The sequence below is a fragment of the Convolutriloba macropyga genome, chromosome 1 (assembly GCF_964194025.1).
Source record: "Convolutriloba macropyga chromosome 1, txConMacr16.3, whole genome shotgun sequence".
In the NCBI taxonomy this organism is placed as follows: Eukaryota; Metazoa; Xenacoelomorpha; order Acoela; family Convolutidae; genus Convolutriloba; species Convolutriloba macropyga.
In genome coordinates this window covers 38314515-38342263 of record NC_134468.1, presented here as the reverse complement: position 1 = coordinate 38342263, position 27749 = coordinate 38314515, and the positions used below count along the sequence as shown (strand labels likewise).

Sequence of the window (27749 nt, the reverse complement as noted above, 5' to 3'; positions counted from 1 at the left end):
GTCTGCTGAATTTCTTTAGATGCTGATGTTTTTTGTTCTCTTAATATCTGGAACCTTGTTTGTCTGTTTGCCTAATTCGTGATTCAATACTTGTCCTGCTATGTTTTTTATAAGATGTGATCAAACTTTTTTTTGCGTCCAGTTTTTCAAAACATCAAAAAGAGATAAAATGAAACTAAGCTCAAAAAATCAATTTTCAGCCGAAAATAAAGGTTTTTTTCCTGTTTTCGCTAACGTTTCTCTAATTTTTAAATTGTTTTAGATCAAAACCGATCATAACTTAAACGGATAACATGCTATCAGAAAAGTTCTCTTCTTTTTTCAACTAATTTTTTCAAACAGTCACAGATGCATTAAGATGCATCATTAAATAGATTTTAGCGACCTAAAATTAGTTTTGGAGAAATTAGCATCAAGAATTTCGACTTAAAAGAATTTTTGCTAATTTTTACAAAACTTTGAAAATTTGTCGCTTTTCTGGTCCTCTTTAATTGATTGAGGCAAATGAATTAATAAGGATTTTTTTTTGTGTTTTAGGTTTGCAATGGTTGTTTAGTCATGGAAATTTCTTTTTAGCCGCTTACTTTTAATATTGAAACGCTATCTTCTGCTTTCAAAAACTGGACTTTATGGTATCTTAATTCAACTTAAATTTATTAGGAACTGCCTGTAAAATTTTAACTCAAAAGTATTTTGTGCAGCTTTCACCTCTTACCAAGTACCTGGCCTCCCTTTCATGTAACCCATTCCCACCCCGTGCCCCAACGTACCTGCACATCTAGCACTTCCTGCTAACATACCGCCGCAATTTTTGTTTTCTAAATTTCTAAAAGATATGATACTGAATAGTTTCTCGGAAACATACGAAATTTCTAAGTTATTAACATCACATTTTCTATGGAGATTTGTTGAAAAATCCCAAACTTTTTCATGTTTTTGTTTTCTGTCATTTTTCTTTGCTGCACATTTTTACTCCGCGCATTTTTCAGCTACATACTTGTCGGATATGCTTCACATTAATTGTCTTGTGGGCACTAGTGACAACAGTTTGGTTTTGGAAGAGAGTTCAAACTAATTATTAATGAATTTTTCGCGAAATGATTCTTAATTTTTGATTGATATTTTTCTGTCCTTGTTTCTTAATCTTAAACCAGGCGTCTTGTCAGCATTCAATGACTCTTCTTTGTTATTGATTTTAACTTTTTATTGACAAAAATTAATAGTTTCAATATTAATTTTGAGGTTTTTTAATAAACAAGGATTTTTTGTGTTTTGGGTTTGCAATGGTTGGTCAGTCATGGAAATTTCTTTTTAGCCGCTTACTTTTAATATTGAAACGCTAACTTATGTTTTCAAAAACTGGACTTTATGGTATCTCAATTTAACTTTAACTTATTAGGAACTGCCTGTAAAATTTTAACTCAAAATTATTTTGTGGAGCTTTCACCTCCTACAAAGTACCTGGCCCCCCCTTTCATGTAACCCATTCCCAACCCGTGCCCCAACGTACCTGCATATCTAACACTTCCTGTTAACATACCGCCCCAGCCTACTTGACCCCATCCTATCGATCCCACTGGAACCGCACGGCATCCCCACCCCCTTCTCTCCAATATATTCAATGGTTTTGAATTTACCGTGATTACGTTTAAAATACGTTTTTATGCCAGTTGTTTTCCATGTTTAATTTATCAGCTATGAGCTATTTCTCCGAGAATGGCAAACTTGAAGACAAAATTGATAGCGATTTTTGCAATTCCTTTCAATTTAGGGCCAGTGAAACCTTCATAGGTCTTGCAAATAAAATAGTAGATAGTTTAGAGTCGCAGACAATAGCTTTGAAAGATTTTCCGGTGTTTTTATCTCTAGATTTACAGAAAATTTTTTCAAAGATTGTGTATGGGTTAATGAGAATACAATGGTGTGGTAAATTTTGGTTTTGAGGACTTCAGTGACAACTTGAGAATAAATTTCTCTTTAGTGTTTTGCTAATTTACAATTTTTTAATCTTTGTCGTTTTTGCTTCTGTTTTTTGCTGATGTGCAGTCAATTTTTTGCAAGCTTGAAGCGCATTTGTTCTTTCAGTTTTACCAGGAAAAAATTTTGAAGGCTTAAGTTTCATGAATTAGAAACATTCATAATAATTTCGTTTTTTTTCTAAGTACCAAGAATGTTTTGTGGTTTTCAAATTTTCAAAGCATGCAAATCGATTAGGATATGTCTGCTGAATTTCTTTGGCAGACATAAAGTGATAAACTTTCACAACAAAAAGTGATAAAATGCTTGAAATTAAGGTCAAAAATCAATTTTCAGCCGAGAATAAAAGTTTTTCCCTGTTCTCGCTAACTTCTCTAGTTTTTAAATTGTTTTAGACCAAAACCGATTATAACTTAAACGGATAACAAGCTATCAATTATTTTTTCAATTATTTTTTCTTTTTTCAATTATTTTTTGTCAAATGGTCAGATGCATCATTGAATAGATTTTAGCGACATAAAATTAGTAGTGGAGAAATTAGAATAAAAAATTTTGACTTTAAAAGAATTTTGCTAAATTTTTCAAAACTTTGAAAATTGTCCCTTTTCTGGACCTCTTTAATTGTTTGAGGCAATGAAACTACTTTTAGGAATGAAGGGACTACTTTCCCAAAGACAGGATACTGAATAGTGTCTCGGAAACAAATGATTTCGAAGTTATTAACATCACATTTTCTATGGAGATTTGTTGAAAATCCCAAATTTTTCATGTTCTTGTTTTCTGTCATTTTTCTTTGCTGCACTATTTCCCTCTGCACATTGTTCAGCGACATACTTGTTGCTTATTCTTCACATTTATTGTCTTGTGGGCCCTAGTGACAACAGTTTGGATTTGGAAGAGAGTTCAAACTAATTATTAATGAATTTTTCGCGAATTGATTATTTATTTTTGATTGATATTTTTCTCTCCTTGTTTCTTAATCTTAAACCAGGTATCTTGTTAGCTGTAACTCTTTTTTGTGGACTTGCCTAATGAGAAGAGTTATTGATTTTATATTTTATTGACAAAAATTAATAGTTTCACTATTAATTTTGAGGTTTTTTAATAAGGACTTTTTGTGTTTTCGGTTTGCAGTGGTTGGTTAGTCATGGAAATTTCTTTTTAGCCGCTTCCTTTTAATACTGAAACGCTAACTTCTGTTTTCAATTACTGGACTTTATGGTATCTCAATTTAACTGAAATGTATTTTGTCGAGTTTTCAACTACCAATTACCTGGCCTCACTTTTATGTAACCTATTCCCACCCCGTGCCCCAACGTACCTGCACATCTAACACTTCCTGCTAACATGACGCCCCAGCCTACCTGCACCCCATCATCTTGGTCTCACTGGAACCGCACGTTATCCCCACCCCATCCTCTCCAATATGTTCAGTGGGTTTTGAATTGACCGTGGTTAAGTTTTTGCGGTTATCTTTCTATGTTTATTTATCAGCTATGAGCTACTATGAGCTACTTGTTGTTAAAGACAAAATTGATAGATTTTTTGCAATTCCTTTGTTTTTGTTTGAAAACTCTTTTTGATTTAGGGCCAGCGAAAATTTCCTAGGTCTTGCAAATAAGATAGTAGATAGTTTCGAGTCGCAGACAATTGCTTTCAAGAATTTTCCAGTGTTTCGATCTCCAGATTTAAAGAAGATTTTTCAAGGATTGTTGATGGGTTAATGAGAATACAATGGTGTGATAAGTTTTGGTTTTGAGGACTTCAGTGACAACTTGAGAATAAATTTTTCTTTAGTGTTTTGCTAATTTACGATTTTTTAAATTTCGTCGTTTTTGCTTCTGTTTGTCTCTCATGTGCAGTCAATTTCTGCAAGCTTGAAACGCAGGTGTTCTTTGAGTTTTACCAGGAAAAGAAGTCTTGAAGACTTAAGTTTCATGAATTTGAAACATTCATAATAATTTCGTTTTTTTTAAGTACCAGGAATGTTTTGTGGTTTTCAAATTTTCAAAGCATGCATATCGACTGGGGTATGTCTGCTGAATTTCTCCGGATGCTTATGTTTTTTGTTCTCTTAATATCTGGAATCTTGTTTGTCTGTTTTGCCTAATTCGTGATTCATTACTTGTCCTGCTATGTTTTTTATAAGATGTGATCAAACTTTTTTTGCGTCCAGTTTTTCAAAACATCAAAAAGAGATAAAATGAAACTAAGGTCAAAAAAATCAATTTTCAGCCGAAAACAAAAGTTCTCTGTTTTCGCTAACTTCTCTAATTTTTAAATTGTTTTAGACCAAAACCGATCATAACTTAAACGGATCACATGCTATCAGAAAAATTGTTCTTTTTTCAACTAATTTTTTCAAATAGTCACAGATGCCTTAAGATGCATCATTAAATAGATTTTAGTGACAAAAAATTAGTTTTGGAGAAATTAGCATCAAGAATTTTGACTTTAAAAAAATTTTGCTAATTTTTCAAAATTTTGCTATTTTTTTCAAAACTTTGAAAATTTGTCCCTTTTCTGGTCCTCTTTAATTGTTTGGGGCAATGAAACTACTTTTAGGAATGAAGGGATTACTTTCCCAAAGACAGGATACTGAATAGTGTCTCGGAAACAAATGATTTTGAAGTTATTAACATCACATTTTCTATGGAGATTTGTTGAAAATCCCAAACTTTTTCATGTTTTTGTTTTCTGTCATTTTTCTTTGCTGCACTATTTCCCTCCGCACATTCTGAGAAGAGTTATTGATTTTAACTTTTTATTGACAAAAATTAATAGCTTCAATATTAATTTTGAGGTTTTTTAATAAAAAAGGATTTTTTTTTGTGTTTTAGGTTTGCAATGGTTGTTTAGTCATGGAAATTTCTTTTTAGCCGCTTACTTTTAATATTGAAACGCTATCTTCTGCTTTCAAAAACTGGACTTTATGGTATCTTAATTCAACTTAAATTTATTAGGAACTGCCTGTAAAATTTTAACTCAAAAGTATTTTGTGCAGCTTTCACCTCTTACCAAGTACCTGGCCTCCCTTTCATGTAACCCATTCCCACCCCGTGCCCCAACGTACCTGCACATCTAGCACTTCCTGCTAACATACCGCCGCAATTTTTGTTTTCTAAATTTCTAAAAGATATGATACTGAATAGTTTCTCGGAAACATACGAAATTTCTAAGTTATTAACATCACATTTTTTATGGAGATTTGTTGAAAATCCCAAACCTTTTCTTGTTTTTGTTTTCTGTCATTTTTTTTGCTGCACATTTTTCCTCCGCACATTTTTCAGCTGCATACTTGTCGGTTATGCTTCACATTAATTGCCTTGTGGGCCCTCGTGACAACAGGTTGGATTTGGAAGAGAGTTCAAACTAATTATTATTGAATTTTTCGCGAAATGATTATTGATTTTTGATTGATATTTTTCTGTCATTGTTTCTTAATCTTAAATCAGGCGTCTTGTCAGCATTGAATGACTCTTTTTTGCGGACTTGCCTAATGAGAAGATTTATTGATTTTATATTTTATTGACAAAAATTAATAGTTTCACTATTAATTTTGAGGTTTTTTAATAAATAAGGACTTTTTGTGTTTTCGGTTTGCAGTGGTTGGTTAGTCATGGAAATTTCTTTTTAGCCGCTTCCCTTTAATACTGAAACGCTAACTTCTGTTTTCAATTACTGGACTTTATGGTATCTCAATTTAACTGAAATGTATTTTGTCGAGTTTTCAACTACCAATTACCTGGCCTCACTTTCATGTAGCCTATTCCCACCCCGTGCCCCAACGTACCTGCACATCTAACACTTCCTGCTAACATGACGCCCCAGCCTACCTGCACCCCATCATCTTGGTCTCACTGGAACCGCACGTTATCCCCACCCCATCCTCTCCAATCTGTTCAGTGGGTTTTGAAATGACCGTGGTTAAGTTTTTGCGGTTAGTTTTCTATGTTTATTTATCAGCTATGAGCTACTATGAGGTACTTGTTGTTAAAGACAAAATTGATAGATTTTTTGCAATTCCTTTGTTTTTGTTTGAAAACTCTTTTTGATTTAGGGCCAGTGAAAATTTCCTAGGTCTTGCAAATAAGATAGTAGAGTCTCGAGTCGCAGACAATTGCTTTCAAGGATTTTCCAGTGTTTCGATCTCTAGATTTAAAGAAGATTTTTCAAGGATTGTTGATGGGTTAATGAGAATACAATGGTGTGATAAGTTTTGGTTTTGAGGACTTCAGTGACAACTTGAGAATAAATTTCTCTTTATTGTTTTGCTAATTTACAATTTAAATTTTGTGGTTTTTGCTTCCGTTTGTCTCTCATGTGCAGTCAATTTTTCGTAGGCTTGAAACGCAGTTGTTCCTCAAGATTCACCAGGAAAAAAATCTTGAAGACTTAAGTTCCACGAATTAGAAACATTCATAATAATTTCGTTTTTTAAGTACCAGGAAAGTTTTGTGCTTTCCAAATTTCAAAGCATGGAAATCGACTAGGATATGTATGCTGAATTTCTTTTGATGCTTATAATTTTTGTTCTTTTAATTTCTGGAACTTTGTTTGTCTGTTTTGCCTAATTCGTGAATGATGACTTGTCTTGCTATGTGTTTTATAAGATGTGATCAAACTTTTTTTGCGTCCAGTTTTTCAAAACACCAAAAAGTGATAAAATGACTGAAACTTAGGTCAAAAAATCAATTTTCAGCCGAGAATAAAAGTTCTTCCCTGTTTTCGCTAACTTCTCTAATTTTTAAATTGTTTTAAACCAAAACCGATTATAAATTAAACGGATAATATGCTATGAGAAAAGTTCTGCCTGTTCTTTTTTCAAGTAAGTTTTTGAAACAGTCACAGATGAATTAAGATGCATCATTAAATAGAATTTAGCGACATAAAATTATTTTTGGAGAAAATAGCATCAAGAATTTTGACTCAAAAATTTTGCTAATTTTTTCAAAACTTTGAAAATTTGTCCCTTTTCTGGTCCTCTTTAATTATTTGGGGAAATGAAACTTTTTTTAGGAATGAAGGGACTACTTTCTCGAAGATAGGATAGAGAATACTTTCTCCGAAACAAATGATTTCGAAATTGTTAACATCACATTTTTTATGGAGATTTGTTGAAAAGCCCAAACTTTTTCATGTTTTTGTTTTCTGTCATTTTTCTTTGCTGCACAAATATCCTCCACACATTCTTCAGATGCATACTTGTCGGTTATTCTTCACATTAATTGTCTTGCGGGCCCTAGTGACAACAGTTTGGGTTTGGAAGAGAGTTCAAACTAATTATTAATGAATTTTTCGCGAAATGATTATTAATTTTTGATTATTTTTTTCTTTCCTTGTTTCTTAATCTTAAACCAGGTTCCTCGTTAGCATTCAGTAACTCTTTTGTGCGGACTTGCCTGATGGATAAGAGTTATTTATATTAACTTTTTATTGACAAAAATTAATAGTTTCAATATTATTTTGAGGTTTTTTAATAAGGATATTTTTGTGTTTTAGGTCCTCAATGGTTGGTTAGTCATGGAAATTTCTTTTTAGCCGCTTACTTTAAATATTGGAACGCTAACTTATGTTTTCAAAAACTACTTTATGGTATCTCAATTTAACTTTTACTTATTAGGAATTGCTTGTGAAATTTTAGCTCAAAAGTATTTTGTGGAGCTTTCACCTCCTACCAAGTACCTGGCCTCCCTTTCATGTAACCCATTCCCACCCCGTACCCCAATATACCTGCACATCTAACACTTCCTGCAAAAATACCGCCCCAGCCTACCTGCTCCCAATCCTATCGATCCCACTGGAACCGCGCTGCATCCCCACCGCCTCCTCTTCAATATGTTCAATGGGTTTGAATTGACCGTGGTTAAGTTTAACATAGGTTTTTTTGCCTGTTATTTTCTGTTTAGTTTATCAGCTGTGAGCTATTTGTTCGAGAATGACAAATTTAAAGACAAAATTGATAGCCATTTTTGCATCTCCTTTCAATTTGTTTGAAAATTGTTTTTGATTTAGGGCCAGTGAAGCTTTCCTAGGTCTTGCAAATAAGATAGTAGATATTTTCGAGTCGCAGACAATTGCTGCCAAGCATTTTCCGGTGTTTTGTTCTCTATATTTAAGGAAATTTATCAAAGATTGTGTATGGGATAAGGAGAATACAATGCTGTGGTAAATTTTGGTTTTGAGGACTTCAGTGACAACTTGAGAATAAATTTCTCTTTAGTGTTTTGCTAATTTACAATTTAATTTTTGTGGTTTTTGCTTCCGTTTGTCTCTCATGTGCAGTCACTTTTTGCAAGCCTGAAGCGCTGTTATTCTTAAAGATTTACCAGGAAAAAAATCTCGAAGACTTATGTTTCACGAATTAGAAATATTCATAATAATTTCGTTTTTTAAGTACCAGGAAAGTTTTGTGGTTTCCAAATTTCAAAGCATGGAAATCGACTAGGATATGTCTGCTGAATTTCTTTTGATGCTTTTAATTTTTGTTCTCTTAATTTCTGGAACTTTGTTTGTCTGTTTTGCCTAATTCGTGATTCATGACTTGTCCTGCTATGTTTTTTATAAGATGTGATCAAACTTTTTTGCGTCCAGTTTTTCAAAACAACAAAAAGTGACAAAATGCTTAAAACGGAGGTCAAAAATGAATTTTCAGCCGAGAATAAAAGTTTTTCCCTGTTTTCGCTAACTTCTCTAAATTTCAAATTGTTTTAGACCAAAACTGATTATAACTTAAACGGATAACATGCTATCAGAAAAGTTCTGTCTGTTCTTTTTACAAATAAATTTTTCAAACAGTCACAGATGAATGAAGATGCATCATCAAATAGAATTTAGCGACATAAAAATAGTTTTGGAGAAATTAGCATCAAGAATTTTGACTTAAGAAAAATTTTGCTAATTTTTTCAAAACTTTGAAAATTCGTCCCTTTAATTATTTGGGGAAATGAAACTTTTTTAGGAATGAAGGGACTACTTTCTCGAAGATAGGATAGAGAAAACTTTCTCGGAAACAAATGATTTCGAAGTTGTTAACATCACATTTTTTATGTAGATTTGTTGAAAATCCCAAACTTTTTCATGTTTTTGTTTTCTGTCATTTTTCTTTGCTGCACAAATTTCCTCCACACATTCTTCAGATGCATACTTGTCGGTTATTCTTCACATTAATTGTCTTGCGGGCCCTAGTGACAACAGTTTGGGTTTGGAAGAGAGTTCAAACTAATTATTAATGAATTTTTCGCGAAATGATTATTAATTTTTGATTATTTTTTTCTTTCCTTGTTTCTTAATCTTAAACCACGCTCCTCGTTAGCATTCAGTAACTCTTTTGCGCGGACTTGCCTGATGGATAAGAGTTATTGATTTTAACTTTTTATTGACAAAAATTAATAGTTTCAATATTATTTTGAGGTTTTTTAATAAGGATATTTTTGTGTTTTAGGTTTTCAATGGTTGGTTAGTCATGGAAATTTCTTTTTAGCCGCTTACTTTAAATATTGAAACCCTAACTTATGTTTTCAAAAACTGGACTTTATGGTATCTCAATTTAACTTTTACTTATTAGGAATTGCTTGTGAAATTTTAGCTCAAAAATATTTTGTGGAGCTTTCACCTCCTACCAAGTACCTGGCCTCCCTTTCATGTAACCCATTCCCACCCCGTACCCCAATGTACCTGCACATCTAACACTTCCTGCTAACATACCGCTGCAGCCTACCTGCACCCGATCCTATCGATCCCACTGGAACTGCGCTGCAACCCCACCGCCTCCTCTCTAATATGTTCAATGGGTTTGAATTGACCGTGGTTAAGTTTAACATAGGTTTTTTGCCTGTAATTTTCTGTTTAGTTTATCAGCTGTGAGCTATTTGTTCGAGAATGACAAATTTAAAGACAAAATGTAGAGCGATTTTTTGTTTGAAAACTTTTTGATTTAGGGCCAGTGAAGCTTTCCTAGGTCTTGCAAATAAGATAGTAGATAGTTTCGAGTCGCAGACAATTGCAGTCAAGCATTTTCCGGTGTTTTGTTCTCTATATTTAAAGAAAATTTATCAAAAATTGTGTATGGGTTAAGGAGAATACAATGCTGTGGTAAATTTTGGTTTTGAGGACTTCAGTGACAACTTGAGAATAAATTTCTCTTTAGTGTTTTGCTAATTTACAATTTAAATTGTTTGGTTTTTGCTTCCGTTTGCCTCGCATGTGCAGTCACTTTTTGAAAGCCTGAAGCGCAGTTGTTCCTTAAGATTTACCAGGAAAAAAATCTTGAAGAGTTATGTTTCACGAATTAGAAACATTCATAATAATTTCGTTTTTTAAGTACCAGGAAAGTTTTGTGGTTTCCAATTTTCAGAGCATGGAAATCGACTAGGATATGTCTGCTAAATTTCTTTTGATGCTTATAATTTTTTTTCTCTTAATTTCTGGAACTTTGTTTGTCTGTTTTGCCTAATTCGTGATTCATGACTTGTCCTGCTATGTTCTTTTGTAAGATGTGATCAAACATTTTTTCGACCAGTTTTTCAAAATAGGAAAAAAGACATGGAATGCCTGAAACTGGGATCAAAGAATCAATTTTAAGCCGATAATAAAACAGTTTCTACCTGTTTTTGCTAAGTTTTCTGATTTTTGATTTGTTTTAGACCAAAACCTGTTAAAATTTAAACGGGTAACATGATTACAGAAATGTGCTGTTTTTTGATTAATTTTTTTTTCAATAGTCACAGATGCATTAAGATGCATCATTAAATAGATTTCAGTGGCATAAAATTACTTTTGAAGAAATTAGCATCAAGAATTTCGACGTTTAAAAAAATTTTGCTAATTTTTTCAGCAGAACCTTGAAATTTTGTCCCTTTTCTGGTACTCTTCAATATTTTTGGGGGCAACAAAACTACTTTTAGGAAAGAAGGAACTACTTTCTCGGAGATAGGATACTGAATTGTTTCTCGTAAACATAAATAATTTCGAAGTCATTGAAATTTCCTTTTAGCCGCTTACTTCTAATATTAAAACGCTAAATTCTGTTTTCAAACACTGGACTTTATGGTATCGCAGTTTAACTTTTAGCTATTAGGAACTGCCTGTAAAAATTGAACTCAAAGTATTTTGTGCAGCTTTCACCTCCTACCAAGTACCTGGCCTCCCTTTCATGTGACCCATTCCCACTCCGTGCCCCAACGTACCTTTTATCTGACACCCCCTGCTAATAAACTGCCGCAACCTACCTGCACCCAATCCTATCGATCCCACTGGAACCGCACGGCATCCCCACCCTCTCCTCTCCAACTACACCAGCACCCCACCTATCCACACCAGCAAAATAATCTGTGTCTGCATCTTTCAATCACTCTATAGTTAAGTTAGGCAGTCAACGCTTTTTCCCCTTTTTATAGTTGATTTAATAAACTTCGTTAAGAGTTTAAAATGCACGAATCTTCGAACTGTTTCGGTACTCTTCAGGCTTTGTATTTTTAACCAAAGCAGGTTTGTTCGTTACTTGAACTTTGACTTGATTTTCCCAACTTTGACTTTTGTTTCAGAACGTTGACTTCTTTTTCAAATAATGAACGTAACAGCAACTTAGTTTGCAATTAGTAGTAAATACAAACGGCTTTTAAAATTGAAGGTCGGAATTGAAGATATTTTTGGAAAGTTTTCTGTCCATGATGTTCAATCGTACTTGTTCAAACAACAGACACCACCGCCTCACCTACCAACCCCCAATTTTGCATCCTAAATACCCCCACCCCCCACCTAACTAGCCCCCCAGAAATTTAACCCCTGCCAGCACAAAATGCCCCACCTAATTTGACCCAAACATACATGATCACCACCCACCGCCTCTTCTCGAAAATATTATATTTTGTTTTGTCCTGTGTTTTTATGCCCACAGTTAGATTTTATTTTTTGTTATATAGCATGTAACTAGTGGAAAGGACAACTTGTTTAAGAGAAAAGTATTTCGAAACAGAGATAAAAAAATTTCAAATACTCCTCAGGATCGTTGTTAAACAGACATGGGTATCTTTAAGAGAAGAACTTAGAAACGAGTCTTCGATTTTCGTCAACATTTCAACCATCTTGTCACACGTTTTTGTGCTGTATAATTTATAAAACCCACTTTATGTTAACGTCTTTTTTGCGGCACAAGTTACTGAGTCAAGATTTCTATTTACAATCAAACTTTTTTGAAATTAAATTTGAAGGTTTTCCGATCAAGTTTTTGTTTCATCGGGTGACGGTGTTTGTTGAATAGAGTTTTATGGAGTTAAAGTTTTTTGTGTACCTGAAGAAATTCTGGCTCCTATACGCCTTTTATTAGCAAAAAAAGGCAAAAACTAGCAAGTAGAATTACTATTTCAAATTCGGGTACATCGATGCATTGATTATGAGATATTTTCTCTAAGGAAGCACAATGATGACTTTTTAAACAATGCTGTGTACCTTGTTTGTGCAAATTTTTCGAAAAGAAAACCGATTGCAATTCCGAAGTTGAGCTTATTGCTTATGATTTATACTTTACTTAAGTTTAGGAAACAAACTGGAAATGTTAAGAATTTTCCGACAATGTGAAAGTTGAATAGTTTTTTTTAATAATTTTTCATCTAATGGCGAAAAGAAAAGGAATTCTAAAATTCGAAATTTCAGAGGTAGGATTTCTTTTATTCTTTTAGTTGGAGACGCAAGGCGCAAAAACCTGAATCGATTAAAGTTAGACTGAAAATTTGCCATCAAAATAAAATGATTTAAAGTGTCAGCAAAATGGATAAAAACTGCAGCAGTTTTTTTATGGCCATATGAGGAACTCTTGAAACAGAGGAATAAAACCGATAAATTTTTTTGCACTTTATTTAATCAATTCACGAAATTTTCTCTAATCTGACAGATCCTGAAATATGTTATTAAACTTAGCAGCACAAAAACGCGCGTAAAGTTGATCTAAAAAAACAAATTGCAGTGAATAATTTAAATTAGGTCCTTGAAACTCTGGGATGATTAGATTTCAAAGCTATGTTAAAAGAAGGCATCAGGCCTATCTTTTATAACTGACCTTGTGTTCTGAGTGATGAGTCCAATTGCTTTTACCTACGTGTTAAAAGTAGATAAGTCAGATTTCGCCTTCTTTACATAATAGTGAGTTTCTCCTTCCGTAGCATAAAGTCGCTAAACCACAAGGAGCTTACGCCAATAGTTTAAGGCAATTCATCCGACGTTGTTGAATATATTTTTCATTAATTTCTTTCATTTGAAGTATACTTTTGCAGTCAAGATTTGCCAAGAACGAATGCTCATTTTCATGTTCACTCAAAAATTGGTTTTATAGGTTGGGACATTTATTTTAAGAAACGGCCGTGAAAATGCCCAAAAGCCCGAAAATTTTCTTAAAGTGGTCCGCAGTTGACATTGGGGTACAATTACGGGCATTTTGAAACAACTGTTCTTCGAATGGGGCTGGTTGTGGTCTTGGGACTGACTTACTGGCTAGACATTTCAGATGGCCATAAACCTGTATTTAGCTACTTCTGGCCTCAGAAGAGCATGGAGAACCTCAACGTTTGTTTGCCGGTTTGTAATTTTTGACATTAAATCAATCTGAAAAGCAGCATTTTTTAACTGCGGTGAATTTTTTTTAAAAATGGCTGAAAACAGCTGAAGAATTTCAGGTACTGTAATTACCTGGTCCTGGTCATTTTTGGTACTGGTTCTCTAATAGATTCCAACAACTGGAAAAGTTGTTTTGACTGGGGAATCAACTTGCAAGTTGTAGCTGAGGCTTGGCAGACTTGTAAAACTTCGATTTAGACTTTCTCAGTAGTGACAGTTGAAAATAAAGTTTCATTTAAAATTGTTCAGTCATGATATATACTTCGAGTTGGGGACTGGAGGGAACAATTAACGGGAATCGCTCACTATACAGCCTCAAGTATGTGCAGACTTAATGGGTCCTACCCCAACTTTAATAGTAGCATAAAATGGGACGGAATCTTAATTCAATTCTAAAAACAAAAACCAGCATTTCATTGAAAATTTTGTCATTCAATTGCGTACGAACATCTCATCTCTTTGATCCTTCAAAAACGTACAAAAAACACTCTCTCAAATTTACTTTTCAAAATGTTCGACACTTCACTTTCTTCAGCTGGCAGTTTGCATCAGATATTTGGCTTTGAAATGTTTAGCACTCGGAATATACCAAAACTTTTCGTCTCGGCTTCTCGGTAACTTCCAGAGTTTCAGGAGCATCTAAGGGCTTTTCTTTGTGAACACACACCGAGAAAAATATGTCCCAGAGAAAGGTGACAATATTAACATATGATACTCGGAATTTGGAGGGTATGAAACAAAAATTGACAAACTGGGCAAAAGGCCACACTCTAAGGTCCATCGTGTACACGGGTAGGAATTTCTCCTTGCAGTGTTCTATACTCTTCGACCAGGTTCTGCCTTCTCTCTTTGCAAGAATGGTGATAAAGGCCATGTAGAGGGGAATGGCGTTCAGTTCGTCAAGGGCCAGTTTGCAAAGCACTGTTTTGTATGCTAAACCTGAAATTTAAGAACTATTTCAGCGCCGGAAATAAATTGGTCGACTACTTCTTCGGGTTTTTCCCTAAACCGATCATGTAAAAATTTACCTGAAGAGTAGTTCAGGTGCGTTTGAGGTACATAAGCATGTGAGGTCTACCTGAAACTCTATTTACCTGAACAGAGCTCAAGTAAATTTACACAAACTTTTTCAAATTGTACTTAAGAGTTCATATCATCGACAAAGATTTTGATTTCATGACTCAATATTCTGTTCGATAATGAGGTTGTAATCTATCCCCCCATCTACACCGTTTTGGGGCGAATATTTTGGGGGCTAAATTGACTAAATAGGTTCCATTTGCGGTAAAGTCTGTGGAATTTGCGGTAAACTCTAAAATGTCCCCTCATTACCCCCCCCCCCCCCTCCATTGCTCCCTTTTCTTACATCGCTATGGGGGGACTTTGGGAGGGGGTTTCGGCACCCAGACCTTAGCAACGGAAAGCAAGGTAAAGCGCCTTAAATAAATGATTTCAAAGATCGATTGCTAAATTTGAATTTGCTGCTTAAATAGCTAAGTCGCTAACTTCTCAAAAAATTTCAATAGTCTGTAAAAGGAGTAGCAATGTACCGAAATCTCTCACCAAGAAGAAATAAAGTAAACATAGCAGGACAAGTCCTGCAACACAATTCAAAGAATTGAATGAAAAACAGAACTAATGTACCTGACCAGCAGATCAATTGAACAATCTCAGTCAAAAAGACAAAATCTCCATAAAGAGAAACTAAAATAATCAAACAAACTAAACAAAAAATAATCATTTCTAAAACTCTTGAAGCTTTTACCCTGAAGGCTGAATATGATACAATTCAATATACTCATTAACTCACGCACAAGCCTTGAAAGAGATTAATTTGCCACTAAACGGAAATATTACAAATTCTTCAAAAAAACTGGAAAGTGAAAAATTTTAAAAATTCCTAATTTCGCAAATAAAAATATTCAAAATCATTTTTGTTCGGAATTCTGTCACGTTTGCAAGACGACTAAAGATCGTTAAACTCAGAAAATGACCAAAAAATTTAAAAGCAATTGCAAATTCTAACAAAATCTTGCTAAAATTCGTGATATTAATATCTTCAGAACCAGTTCATTGTTTCCATAGAAAATGAAAGTATCCCCATTTCACGTTTCATAAAGTTTCACTGGCTCATAAAGATTGATAAACTTGGAACAATAATTTTTATTAAAAATTTTTTCAAATCCTGGAGGAGAGTCCTTGGCCACTGGTGCCAGAAAAACTCAATTTCAAACACTTTCAAAAAACCTGAAAACATTGCAAGTTTTATAAAAAAAACTGAAATTCGTGATATTAAAAAATTGAAAACTTTGCCATAACCACTAAAAATTTTGCAGTAACTTACTAAAAACCCTATAGGAGGTACCCTGGCCAATGGGGAAAGGAAAACTAATTAATCAAAATTTAATTAAAAAAATTGAGGGTTTGTTGTTTTAAAAGAAATGCTAAAACTCGTGATAATAAAAACTTGAAAAACATTCCATTACCCCTAGAAACTATGCAGTAGCCTATTATCAAACTGTAGAGGAGGTTCATTGGCCCTTGAGGCTAGAGAATAAAATCTTGAAAATAATAACTTGAAAAACATTCCATTACTCCTAGAAACTATGCAGTAACCTAATATCAAACTGTAGAGGAGGTTCAGTGGCCCTTGAGGCTAGAGAATAAAATCTTGAAAAGAATAACTTGAAAAACATTCCATTACTCCTAGAAACTAAAAAAAGACAAAAATTTCCAAAAAAAAAATCAAAACAGATTGCATGTTTTATCAAACAATTGCAAAATTTTGATATTGAAATGTTGACAACCATTCCATGGCCAATAAAAATTCTTCAGTAACCCATCATTAAGCTCTAAGGTGAAATTTCCTGGCCGCTGGGGCTGAAAAACTTAAATAATGACAAAAATGTTGAAAAATTTGAAAATAGCGTTTTGTAAAAAAAAAAAGTTGCTAAAACTCGTGATGTTAAAATAATGAAAACCATTCCATTAAAACCAGAAACTGTGCTGTAACCCATTATCAAACCATAGAGGAGGTTCTTCGACACCTAGGGCTGTAAAACTCAAACAATGACATAATTTTTCAAAAAGATTTAGTGAAAATTATAGTTTTAAGAGTTTATGTTTGGAGTACAAACATAAATAGCTCTCAATATGGTCAAAAATGTAATAATGTCTTGCCAAAGGCCTTTATCAACTTTTACAAACCTCAATTTTAGACCGGTTCAGCAAAAATTTGAAAAATGGCAAAAAACGCAAAAAATTGCAACACTTTGGGCTCAATAAACTCCCAAAAAACCATTCAACCCTGATTTACGGCTTTTCCACCCCTCGGCGTTTCACCCCTCTAAGCACTTAAAAGGCTACTAATCGCGGCTAAAGGTTTTTAACGAAACTTGATGTTTGCTAGGCTTTACCTGATTATCCCGTTTTGAGAGCTCAAAGTCATAAAAAAAGGTGTGAAAACATCTTACAAAAATTTAAGAAAAGACAAAGCACCAATACAATCCAATAAATGAGAAAAAATAAAATTTTTATTAAGTTTAGATTTGTTCTTATGAAATTACAGGTATTCATGCTCCTTCTACCCGCTGATGTTGCTACCAACCAATGCCCTTTTTTATTTGTCAAACTGATAAGTGAAACTTTCATATAAAAAGCCAATACTTTGCTGATCAATTAGGGCAATTGGTAGAATAGTAATTTTTTCTGTGGAATTTATATTATAGACACCACCAAAGAGAAAAGTTTTGGCAAAAAAGTTTGCGATATTTATAGCCTTCCACTGACGAGCAATAACTTTTTCAAACATGTTTCCTCTTCGTTAGACACCCTTTGACAATGAATATTTTTTCACTATATCTATTGTGTATTTCCAGTAGATACACGTATATGGAACCGGAAATTGTACGGTAAGTGGAGCGTTTCGAAAGATTCGGTCTCAATTTTTCTTCGAGCAACGATGAAATTGAAGTTCTCTTTAGCAGCAATTCAATTTTTTCTAGGTTTTTTGAAAACATTTTTACGAGTTTTGTACCTATCATTAAAAATATTGATCGGACCCATTCAACTAAAACGGAAGGGTTTTGAAAGTGTCGGAAGGGCTGCAATAACTATTAAAACACCCATGAGCAGAATTTAAAATGCCGCAAGTCTGCAGTGCCAGAAGTAAAAAAGCCTGACAGTTCATATATATACTGAAGGACAAAATTAAGTTAGCAACCCATAGTTTTACGTTAAGTAGATAAGTAGAGAATCAGTTTTTGAGGCAGTATTACTCCAACTTAAATTTAAATATCGAAAACAATTTTTACACCATTGATCCCCTGCACTAGTCCTCTCGCTTACATATTGAATTCAGATAAAACGCAACGTCCACTTACCAGAAGTCCCAATGTAAAGTTGATGAACTCCATCAAAGATTACCGAAAAACCAAGTTGTCATAAGATGTGATATGGGTTCAGGTTTGTTCAACTATGTCTTATTTTGCACTTGTGTTCAACATTAGAAAGAGAGAGAAAAATGTGAATAAATTGGATCTAGTGAAAACTTTCTGCTTACTGCGGATGGATTTGATGGAGTTCATCATTTTTACATTGGAATTTCTGGTAAGTGAACGTTCCTTTTTTTGAATTTCATAGGTAGGCGAGAAGACTATTGCAGGGGATCAGTTCTGTAAAAATTGTTTTCAGAGTTTGATTTTAAGATGGAGTAATATTGCCTCGAAAGTTGAATGTTTACTTTGTGAAAATAGAGGGTGCAAACTTACGTTTGATGTTCAGTATACTTAGCCAGAAGTTTTTTTCCAAGAACTTTTGTCATTTTAAAAAGTGCACGCTTTGTGTTTTAAACAAGGTTACGTGACTACAGAAGTCACTTCGAAATTCTGTCTTAAAATATCGAACCGCTTCGCGGTTCTCGATAAACGCCAGAAGTTGTTAGTGACTTCAAGCAGAGTCACTTAACCTACACATGATCAAAGAAGATCAGAGGTCATTTCTTTTTGGAACCTCAAACTCCTCCGTCCACTGAAAAAAATTAAGTAAAAAAAATTTGATGACTGCTTTAAAAACGCTTTATTCGCATGCCCAGGTGCAGCTCTATATAGCTCGTCAACGACAGCTTTGTAGTAAAAGTTGGGATAACTAACCAGGCAGGCGTTTGTCTAAAATGAGATAGAAGCCAGTCTGCCACGGACTCAGTAGGAAGTTCATAGATGCCATTCTGAAGGATCTCTTCAAGTCCTGTCTCCACGCAGACGACTTAACCCCTTTGCGATGTGCCTCGATGTGCTGTGCCACTGTGTCCCCCAAGAACGTCAGGGTAAATGAGGTAGCAAAGTTTGTCACCCAAAGATACTTGCCCGAGAAGGCTTTCTTAAACGCCGAGCTAGTTGCCATACTGTAATAATTTACGATTGCGGAGGTTAATTCTGGTAGTAATTAAAGTAAAATGAAGATAATAACGTTATTATTGCACTCTTTGATGGTAGCGTAAAAGGAATCGTAAAACTGACGGTAACTCTTCTAGAACATTCGGGCATATATAAATATCTGGAAAATATGTCATTCAATGTGTAGTCAACTTGATGGGCGCCAATGAACAGCTGCTAATGAGCATACCAGTTGACTTTTTGAAAGTTAAACAAAACTTAATATCATGAGCAAATTATTGCAGACTTTTTGTTACCTAAAGTCCTTTTGTATAATATCACGGCGATGAAGTCTCACATTACTGCAGTTGATCACAAACTTACGAAAGCTTTAACTGTCCAGGTTTAGACCTCAGCTTTCAACTTATAAAAATACTTTATAATTCTAGTGGTATAAAGCTAGGGTCTTTTAAAAAGTTAAGGTCGAGCATGGTCCTTTCAATGGTCAAGAAACGTTTTGGCATTTTTAGTGAGTTATTCGCATTTATTTCTTTGGATGCTCAAGAATCCACAAGCAAAGCCAGGCAGTCTAACATAAAAAACTGTTTGAATCGTACCAAAAATTCAAGCAAAAACAATATTATTAGTTGTTGATAATTAGTTGAAGTAAAGGAAAACATTGTTTTTCGCAAGTAGGCTATATTAAGTAGTTGTTCGGCTAAATAGAACAAGTTAGTATAAATCTAACATTCTTGATTACCTAAACAATTAGTCTAATTTCTTATTTTTCAGTCATTTTGACTACAAAAAAAATGAAAATTTTGATTATCATTATTATGGCACAGTTCCGTGATTACGTTTTATTCAATAATCTAAAGTGAATGTAGAACTTTTAGTTCCACGTAACGATTTTGGGTCGAGGTAAAGTCCAGTATTACAATTGCATCAAACTAAAGTCTAGATGATCACTAAAGTAGAGCAGCCAAAAGTCTTTTCATGGACAAATTTGGTCGATCGTGGTCTTTTCAGTTTTGGGGTCGAGCATAGTCTTTTCATAAGTCGAAGCTTAAACCTGCTTGTCACCAGACCAGATCTTTACAAACACTTTTTCTCTTAGTGCCCACCCAAACCCCACCCCCCCCCCCGCCCCAGTTACTTTATAACCATGGCGGTCTGAATTCACCCACTATATTTCCGGCAGCGGTACAAAAGAGAAAAAACCCGTAGAGATCTGGTCTGGTGACGATTACGTGTAGGCTTTGAGTTATGAAAAAGACCTTTGGCTCGAATTTAGCGATCATCTAGACTTCAGTTTGACCCAATTGTAATACTGAACTTAAGCTTGACCAAAACATTTTATACAATAATGAGTCTGCTATTGAATAAAACGTAATCACCGTACAATTTATCAAAAAGACTTTATAATTCTAGTGGTATAACTCTAGGGTCTTTTATTAGGTTAAGGACGAGCAGGTTCCTTTCATTAGTCAAGGAAACGTTTAGAAATTTTTAGTGATGTAATCACATTTATCTATGTGGATGCACAAACGTATATGGGCCAAACCAAACACTGGCATTGGAACAGGCAGTCTAACATAAAAAATTGTTTGAATTGTGCCAAAAAATTCAAGGAAAAGACAATATTATTAGTTATGTAATGGTTAAGTGACTCTGCTTGAAGTCACTGAGAACTTCTGGCGTTTATGGAGAACCGCGGAGCGGTTCGAGATATTAAGTCAGAATTTCGAAGTGAATTCTGCAGAGTCACTTAACCATGCTTAAAACACAAAACGCGCACGTTTTAAATTGACGAACATCAACGCAAGTCAACTTCTGGCTAAGTAGCAACTTCTGGCATTTTAACTTCTGGCACTGAAGACTTTTGGCTTTTAAAAATGTGTACGTGAGCGTTTTAATGATAATTAGCTGAAGTAAAGGAAATCTTTGTTTTCTCAAGTAGGCTGTATTATGTGTTTGTTCGGCTGAATAGAACAAAATCTAACCTTCTTCATTTCCTAAATAATGAATTTAATCTCTTGTTTTCCAGTCATTTTGATTACAAAAATTGAAACTTTTGACAATAATTATAGCACATTTCCGTGATTACGTTGCGTTCAATAGCAGACTCCTAAACTGCATGTAAATTTTTCAAGTCCACATAGAATTTTTGGGTCGAGCTAAAGCCCCGAATTACAATTTTGGTCGATCTTGGTCTTTTCATACCAGTTTGAGGTCGAGCATTGTCTTTTCATAAGTTGAAGCTCAAACCTGTGTGTCACCAGACCATATCCCTACGAGGATCTTTTCAGTCCCCCCAGTCCCATATAACCATGGCAGTCTGAATTTCCGGCACCGGTAAAAGATTGGATGAATTTTCGCTACTGGTTGTCAAAAAAAATTAGTGTCATAAAGCCAATCCTATGGAAGATAAACTCAAAAATAGTTAAGACGCGCATTATTATTTGTCTGCTTACATTATAGGCAAATTTGAATTACTGAATTTGTTAATTTCAGAAGTTCGCTGCACAATTAAATTGTAAATGCCGTTTTTGCATATGGGGGGGGGGGGGGGGGGGGGGCTGGGGTGCAAATGGACGTGGAGGTCCCTCTACAGAACTTATTGTCAGATTTCTGAAGTTCTGTAGAGATTTCAAAATGAACTTATAACTAACAATAAATAACGCATAGAAATCAGTACTATATTGAGAAAGGGAATCAAACCCAATTTTCGCTTCAGCGTAAAAAATGAAGTTATTTAAAGTTTCTTACTTGGTTTTTGTTTGAAGTGATCGTTTATATTCGGACAAGTTGCCCTCTTTGTACGTGAGTAAGTAAGTAATTACTCTCATTGAAATTACCACTGACCCCATTAAGGTATGCTCAATAATATAAAAGGGGACTCTGTTCATTCGATGTCAAACCATCCGCACTCAAACCTGGCCAAGGACGATTTATCACACAGTGTCAAAAGTAGCATTCTCAAGTTACGTAAACTAAGTTCAAAATTATGAATGTAATTTTTTAATGCTTTTAATGAAGTGAATCTCAAAAGTTATTTGGTAATAAGATATATAAGACGTCAGTTGTACAGAATGAATGTATGATGATGTGTACTTCTTTTCATTCAAACACCACAAGAATTTGTGTGCTCATGCGTCACGTGTAATTAGCCTTAATGGCTATTTTTGGAGAACAAGCCAAAAACCTACGCTCTCGCTAATAGTGCTTTTAGAGATTCACGCCTGAAGCTAATTCCAACAAAAACAACAAATCTCAAAACAATGCTCACAAATTGTTTAATCCTTCTTTGAAAGCTCACATCCACCCATTCATCAGTCAATTTGTGCCAACAATTTTTGTTCAGTTTAGGGGAAAATTAACACTTGTAAATATGAAATGACATTTAGCAAATGAAGGAAGTTAAAAGGAATAGCTTGAAGACGTCACTGACTATTCTGACGGCTAGATCAAAGAGAAGGCGGATATACCTGCATACTGGTAAAAGTAAACCTAAAATTTGTGATTTACACAAGATTATTGTCAAAGTGTCAAAGTGTCCCAGGAGTTCATTATTTTTCAAAATTAGTTCGTCGTCACATTTCACAAAATTATAAAAGAATTCACACGTAGGGCTGATTTGGCTCGAAATTTTTCGTCTATAGTACTGCTTTTTGCGGACATGACATCGCTTTAGTTAGGACAACGAGATTTGTTATTGTTGAATTTGTTAAATTGTTAAATATTGTTACATTTTGGTATCAAAATTATTCGAATGAGAACAAGCTTCACATATTTTTGATCACACGTTAGAAAAACTGATATTAAATTTCAATTTTTTCAATTTAATGTTGATTATTCAGAAAAACGTACACACATAACGTACACAGTTCTGTGGCTACACACATAAATTTGGTCACATCAATGGTCCAAAAAGCTCAACGTAGTCTTCTAGAATATTTCTTTGAGATGAAATTATATTTTGCTAATATGGGTCTTAATTATCTATTAATTGTTTTCTTGTTTTTAAGCCTCATAGCAATGTTCTCTAATGCTAAAACTCAAGACCTCACGGCACATAGCTAAATTTTTGCTGAAAATTGTAGTTGGCGCTTTTGAATTGAAATGAAATAGTTCACGTTCAAATAGTTCATGTTACATTCGAGAAGTGACATTCGTTAGTTACTGCTGTAGAGAATTTATCAAGGGAGAATTTATCAGGCAAAGCAGCCAAAGTTGATTAAAAACATTAAAACACGGTTGTTATCGCCCCTCGAAGTTGGTCGACAACTCCGCTTCGACTTGATGACTTCTGAATTGCGATAACAACAGTGTGGTCATATTCAGAAGATCTATACAAGAGAACCTCTTCCAGACTTTTAAGGTTTAACGTTTTTACAGAAAAATTTCCATAAAAAATAGTGTGAGGATGAGCTCATATTTAACCATAGCTTCAGGTTGACCATAGCCTGACCAATGTTGGCTGCAATGATGGTACCACGTGAAAGTTTCAGACGCAAAAAAAGTGGCTATAGTCACCAAAAAAGAGCAAAGCTGCTCATAAAAAGATCAGTCTGAAATGTGGGGAATAATAATAAAAAAGGACAGCTGAGAACAGGCTACTGTAGGCCTAATGCTGTTCCGCTGCGATTACGCAGGAACCCACAATTAACTTAGTACGCTCTTTGTTGAGGGCCTTTGGCTCATTCTTGGGAGTTTTGGATGTAAGTTTACATTATGAAAAGTTTATTGTGTAACTTGAAAAAACAAATATTGCTTTTTGACCTGAGCTTAACTAATTTAATCGTCTCTTCGAAAATACACACCTCCAAAACCACAAAGCCAAAGCCAATGAGAGAAAAGCCCCAGAGCATTGGTTAACTCGAACCAGGCAAGAATGTTTTAAGTAAAATGTTTATTATATTCAGTATAGCTTACTTTTGAACAATAGTAAACTTACTTCAATAGCATACGTTTGAACTTTCTTTTACTTGTACAATCTCTGAGAGTTACACGACAATTAGCTCACTTTGTCACCAAAAATCTTTTAAACCGTGACCTCTAATATGAAGAAAATAAGATGAAAAATGTACTTTGTAAAATATACCCAAACTCATGATTGTTCTCTGCTGATTAAACCATAAAAGCACCGAAGCGTGAATTGCTCTTCACAACCAGATGAGTTATTGTTCCGACCGCTCTTGAGGGGGGGAGGAACTATATACTCAAATGGGTTTTTTTTTGTTCAGTCAATTTTGGCCGATCGATATATTCATCGTAGCGAGTTGAGACTGGTATCATTAGAAAGCTTGTCCAGCGTAGAATATGGAATTAAAAAGATTTTTTGATTTTCGTTTTTGACAGGGAGATATCGAGGTTTAAACTTTCGAGAAAATAGAATGAATTCCGTTTATTTCATTCACCTTTTTTTGGCATTTTTGACCAAAATTTCACCAATTTTGATAAAATTTATCCAACAAATGTTGTTGATTTTACGTTTAAAGACAGAATATACTGTGAGTTATTTTCATTGAATTTTTTTTGTCACAAATTCCGGCTAAATGTTTCACAAAATTCAGACTTTTTCAGTAAAAACAGCACGAAATAAGTTTCTTTAGTCCACTTTGATTAAATTTGCAGTAAGTACACACCACGAACACAATCTCTGTAGACTCAAAAGGGGGGTTTATTCCACTTCAACTTCCGTTGAGAGTGCTCTGTAAATAAAACTTTGCCGTTTTTTGCTAACTATATTCGTTGATTATCAAAAACGCAGCATTTATTTTTGATTTTTTAACTAACAAAATATCTATATCAATGACATTCCAAAAATTAAATATTCCTAATGGACAATCAGCATTAGCAGGAAAAGTTCTGTACCAATCTTGGACCGTTACAATCCAAAAATAACTCGGATTGTCGTCAGTGGATTTTTTATTTAAAAAATTCGATTTTTTCATAATAATTAAATAACAGAACATTTAAAATCAGAGCTCACTAGTGATAGGTCCTACTGGCTTCCTAATTGGCTAAAAATTAATTTATCTAGTTGATTGCTTGAAAGCTTATGGTCGTTTTGACTTTTAAAATATTTGATATTTAAATAATAAATGGCTTTTTGAGCTTTGACTCCATTTTTCTCTTAATTTGGTCAACTTCTAGCTTAGTGTAAGCAATCAAAGATTGCTCCTTCTTTCTGAATTCAGATTTAGTATTTTTTGCGGTTTTATTAAGTTATGGTGTTCCGGCTTTGATACTACTAGATTTCACAATTTTTTTTTTAATTTTTAGGTATTTGACCATTTTTCTTGTTTTCTAGTTTTGTCACATTATCACGTTATTGTCAGTTCATATATCACACTTTTCGCGTTAAAAAAACGCACAATTGATAATTTTTAAATCCTTAAAGATATATATGGTTCTTTTCCACTTAGACAGTACTTTCTCGAAGAATTTAATTGAATTTTTAATTTTGTCTAACTGTCGGTTTTACTTTGTCTTTTTAGTCGTATTTAATTTCCTGTACCATGGCCTGGTTTGATTGGCTTTTCCTGGAAGAGTAGATGAGCCGATGTTCTGACATTAGAAGATAGATAATGGCTTTCATGACTTTGAAAACAATTGTTTTTTCAAAATGAAAAAAAAAACATTTCAACTTCCCAATTTTGTTCCTTTTATTGTCCGTTTATTACCTGGTCTCGTTAAATAAAGTTTAAAGATGACATTTTTTTTGTCAAGGGAAGGTGTCAAAAGGGATTTGTGTCACAAATCCAATGTTTTTAAAGAATTCGTTATGACTTTACTGGCTTCGACACGGGTTTTTCACAAAAAAAAACAAATGAATTTTTGATTTTTGTCATATTTCACGAGCTTCTTGTAGACGTAAGACATATTCTGGATAATTGCATAATAGTCTCAGGGTTTCCTTTGGAAGAATGGACGAACCTTTTCAAATATTTCATTTTGTAATTAATGGCTTTTATGTCTTTTGAAATAAATTGTTTTCGAAAAAAAAACAAGTATTACATAATTTTGCATTTTTTTCTTTTTTGTCTAATTGTTGCTTATTTTCAATAAAGAGCCGCCACATAATACATTATTCTTGTTCGACGAAGTTGCAATCAAACATATTTTGGGGGCCAAAGTACGACTTTACGGCTTAAAAAGAATTTTCTGGCAAGTTTTAATTGATTTTTAGTTTGTTGTCTGTTTGTTGTTCTTTTTGTAACTGCATAAAAAATTGAAAACCAAAAGTTCTTAATTCCGTTCTTTAGAAGCATTGGTAATTTTAATCTTATGGGATATTTTAGTTGATTCCTCATGGTTTTCATTACTTTGAGATTAATTTTTTTTTTTTTATAAAATCAGAGAATTTTCTAACTTTAAAGTTTGTTCTTTTTTGTCTAATTGTTACCAAGCTCTATTAGGAACTGGTGAATAACCATTTTTTCTGGTGAATTGAAAGTTATTTTGTTTATATTCAGTTTTATCTGACGCTATTTTGACTTTGTTATTAAGTTTCGTTTTTTAAAACGGACTTAAACTTTCTGATGTAATTAACGTTTGTTGTTGTTGTTTGATTTTGCCGTTCGTCTTCGCTCATCTTTTTTTGCCGCTCAACAATTTAATGTATCATTTTTACTCCACTGAGTTTTCTGCTTGGAGGCTATCTTTTCGTTCATACACCAGTTTTTTTTTTAAAAATACTTAAATTTTTTTGTGTTTTTCCATCTGTTTCTCATTTGGTAGACAATTATGCCAAAATTGTGGATGATCAGCGTCAGAACCTTATATGCGATCGCACATTGCCGAGCCGCCTTTTTAGTTATTTGTTCAAAATTTCAGCTTTCTTAAGCTTTTTCAAACATTTATCTCGAATTGCAAAATTATCAAATTTTCAAAATTATCTGGGTTCAAACAATGTAAGATTAATGAAAAAAATTTCCATGGAAGTCAGATCCATAGAAAAAAGTGTCGGCCATGTACGCCACTAAAAAAAGGCTTGGTAATGTGCGTTCGCACACAAAGTTCCGACCCCCCTCATCTACATTTTTCACTTATTGTCTACCAAATGAGGAAGGGATAAATAAAATTAACATATCAACATATCGATCAACAAACTACTAATTGAAAAAAAACAATCTACCTTAGAGGGCCGACGAGACCTGTAACTGCCATAATATGACTACCAGCAATGATGGCGGTAAAAACCAAATAATTACAAATATTAATTACGAACAAAACTCTTTGCAAATTTTTTGAAAACCTTTAATTACAAAATTTTGAAAAGAATAAATGTCAAACTGATTAGAAACATTATGCATCAAACGAAATCCGTGAGAAATTCTTTTATACCTTCATAGAGAGCGATTGAGACCTTTCATTATCCAGGATAGGTCAAAAAGAAAAACAGGCAAAAAGAAAATTTGCACGAAAACGCTATCCCAGCCAATTAAACACTAGACTTTTCACAAGACAACATTGAAAATTCATGATTGCGTTTCTTCAAATGACCAGAAGACCGCCCATTTTTGTGATACTGTGAAAAGAAAACAAAAATCTACAAAAAAGGGGCGAACCTGCGAAAATCACGAATATTTTATTAAAATTGGTTGTACCATGTACAAAGATAATTTGAGGAAAATAAAACCGTTATGAACAACAGATTATATTTCAGTAGATAAGGGATGTGACTTGTCTATAGAGATGCTAAGGTACAAGTTAACAGAAGTAAGATTGGCAAATATCTGAAATCCATTTTCTTTTTTAAAAAAACAAGTGATATCAAAATTT

General features: G+C 33.8%; 1 protein-coding gene across 11 annotated transcripts in view; it reads right to left on the bottom strand.

Annotated features, from left to right (window-relative positions):
- Positions 1-13998: 13998 nt before the first annotated feature.
- The window catches only part of LOC142348693 (mpv17-like protein 2), a 28199-nt gene continuing 14448 nt past the window's right edge, over positions 13999-27749 (bottom strand). The window contains exons 1-3 of one of the 11 annotated variants that reach the window (XM_075400168.1): positions 21825-22068; positions 18738-19193; positions 13999-14526 (exon numbers count right to left, since the gene is read on the bottom strand). In XM_075400168.1, coding sequence (XP_075256283.1) covers positions 14159-14526; positions 18738-18987 — 618 coding nt within the window. In that variant the 5' untranslated portion in view covers positions 18988-19193; positions 21825-22068 and the 3' untranslated portion in view covers positions 13999-14158. Of the gene's footprint in view, positions 14527-18737; positions 19197-21728; positions 22069-27749 lie in introns of those variants that run through there. The other 10 variants (XM_075400153.1, XM_075400145.1, XM_075400199.1 and 7 more) reach the window with 10 other exon arrangements.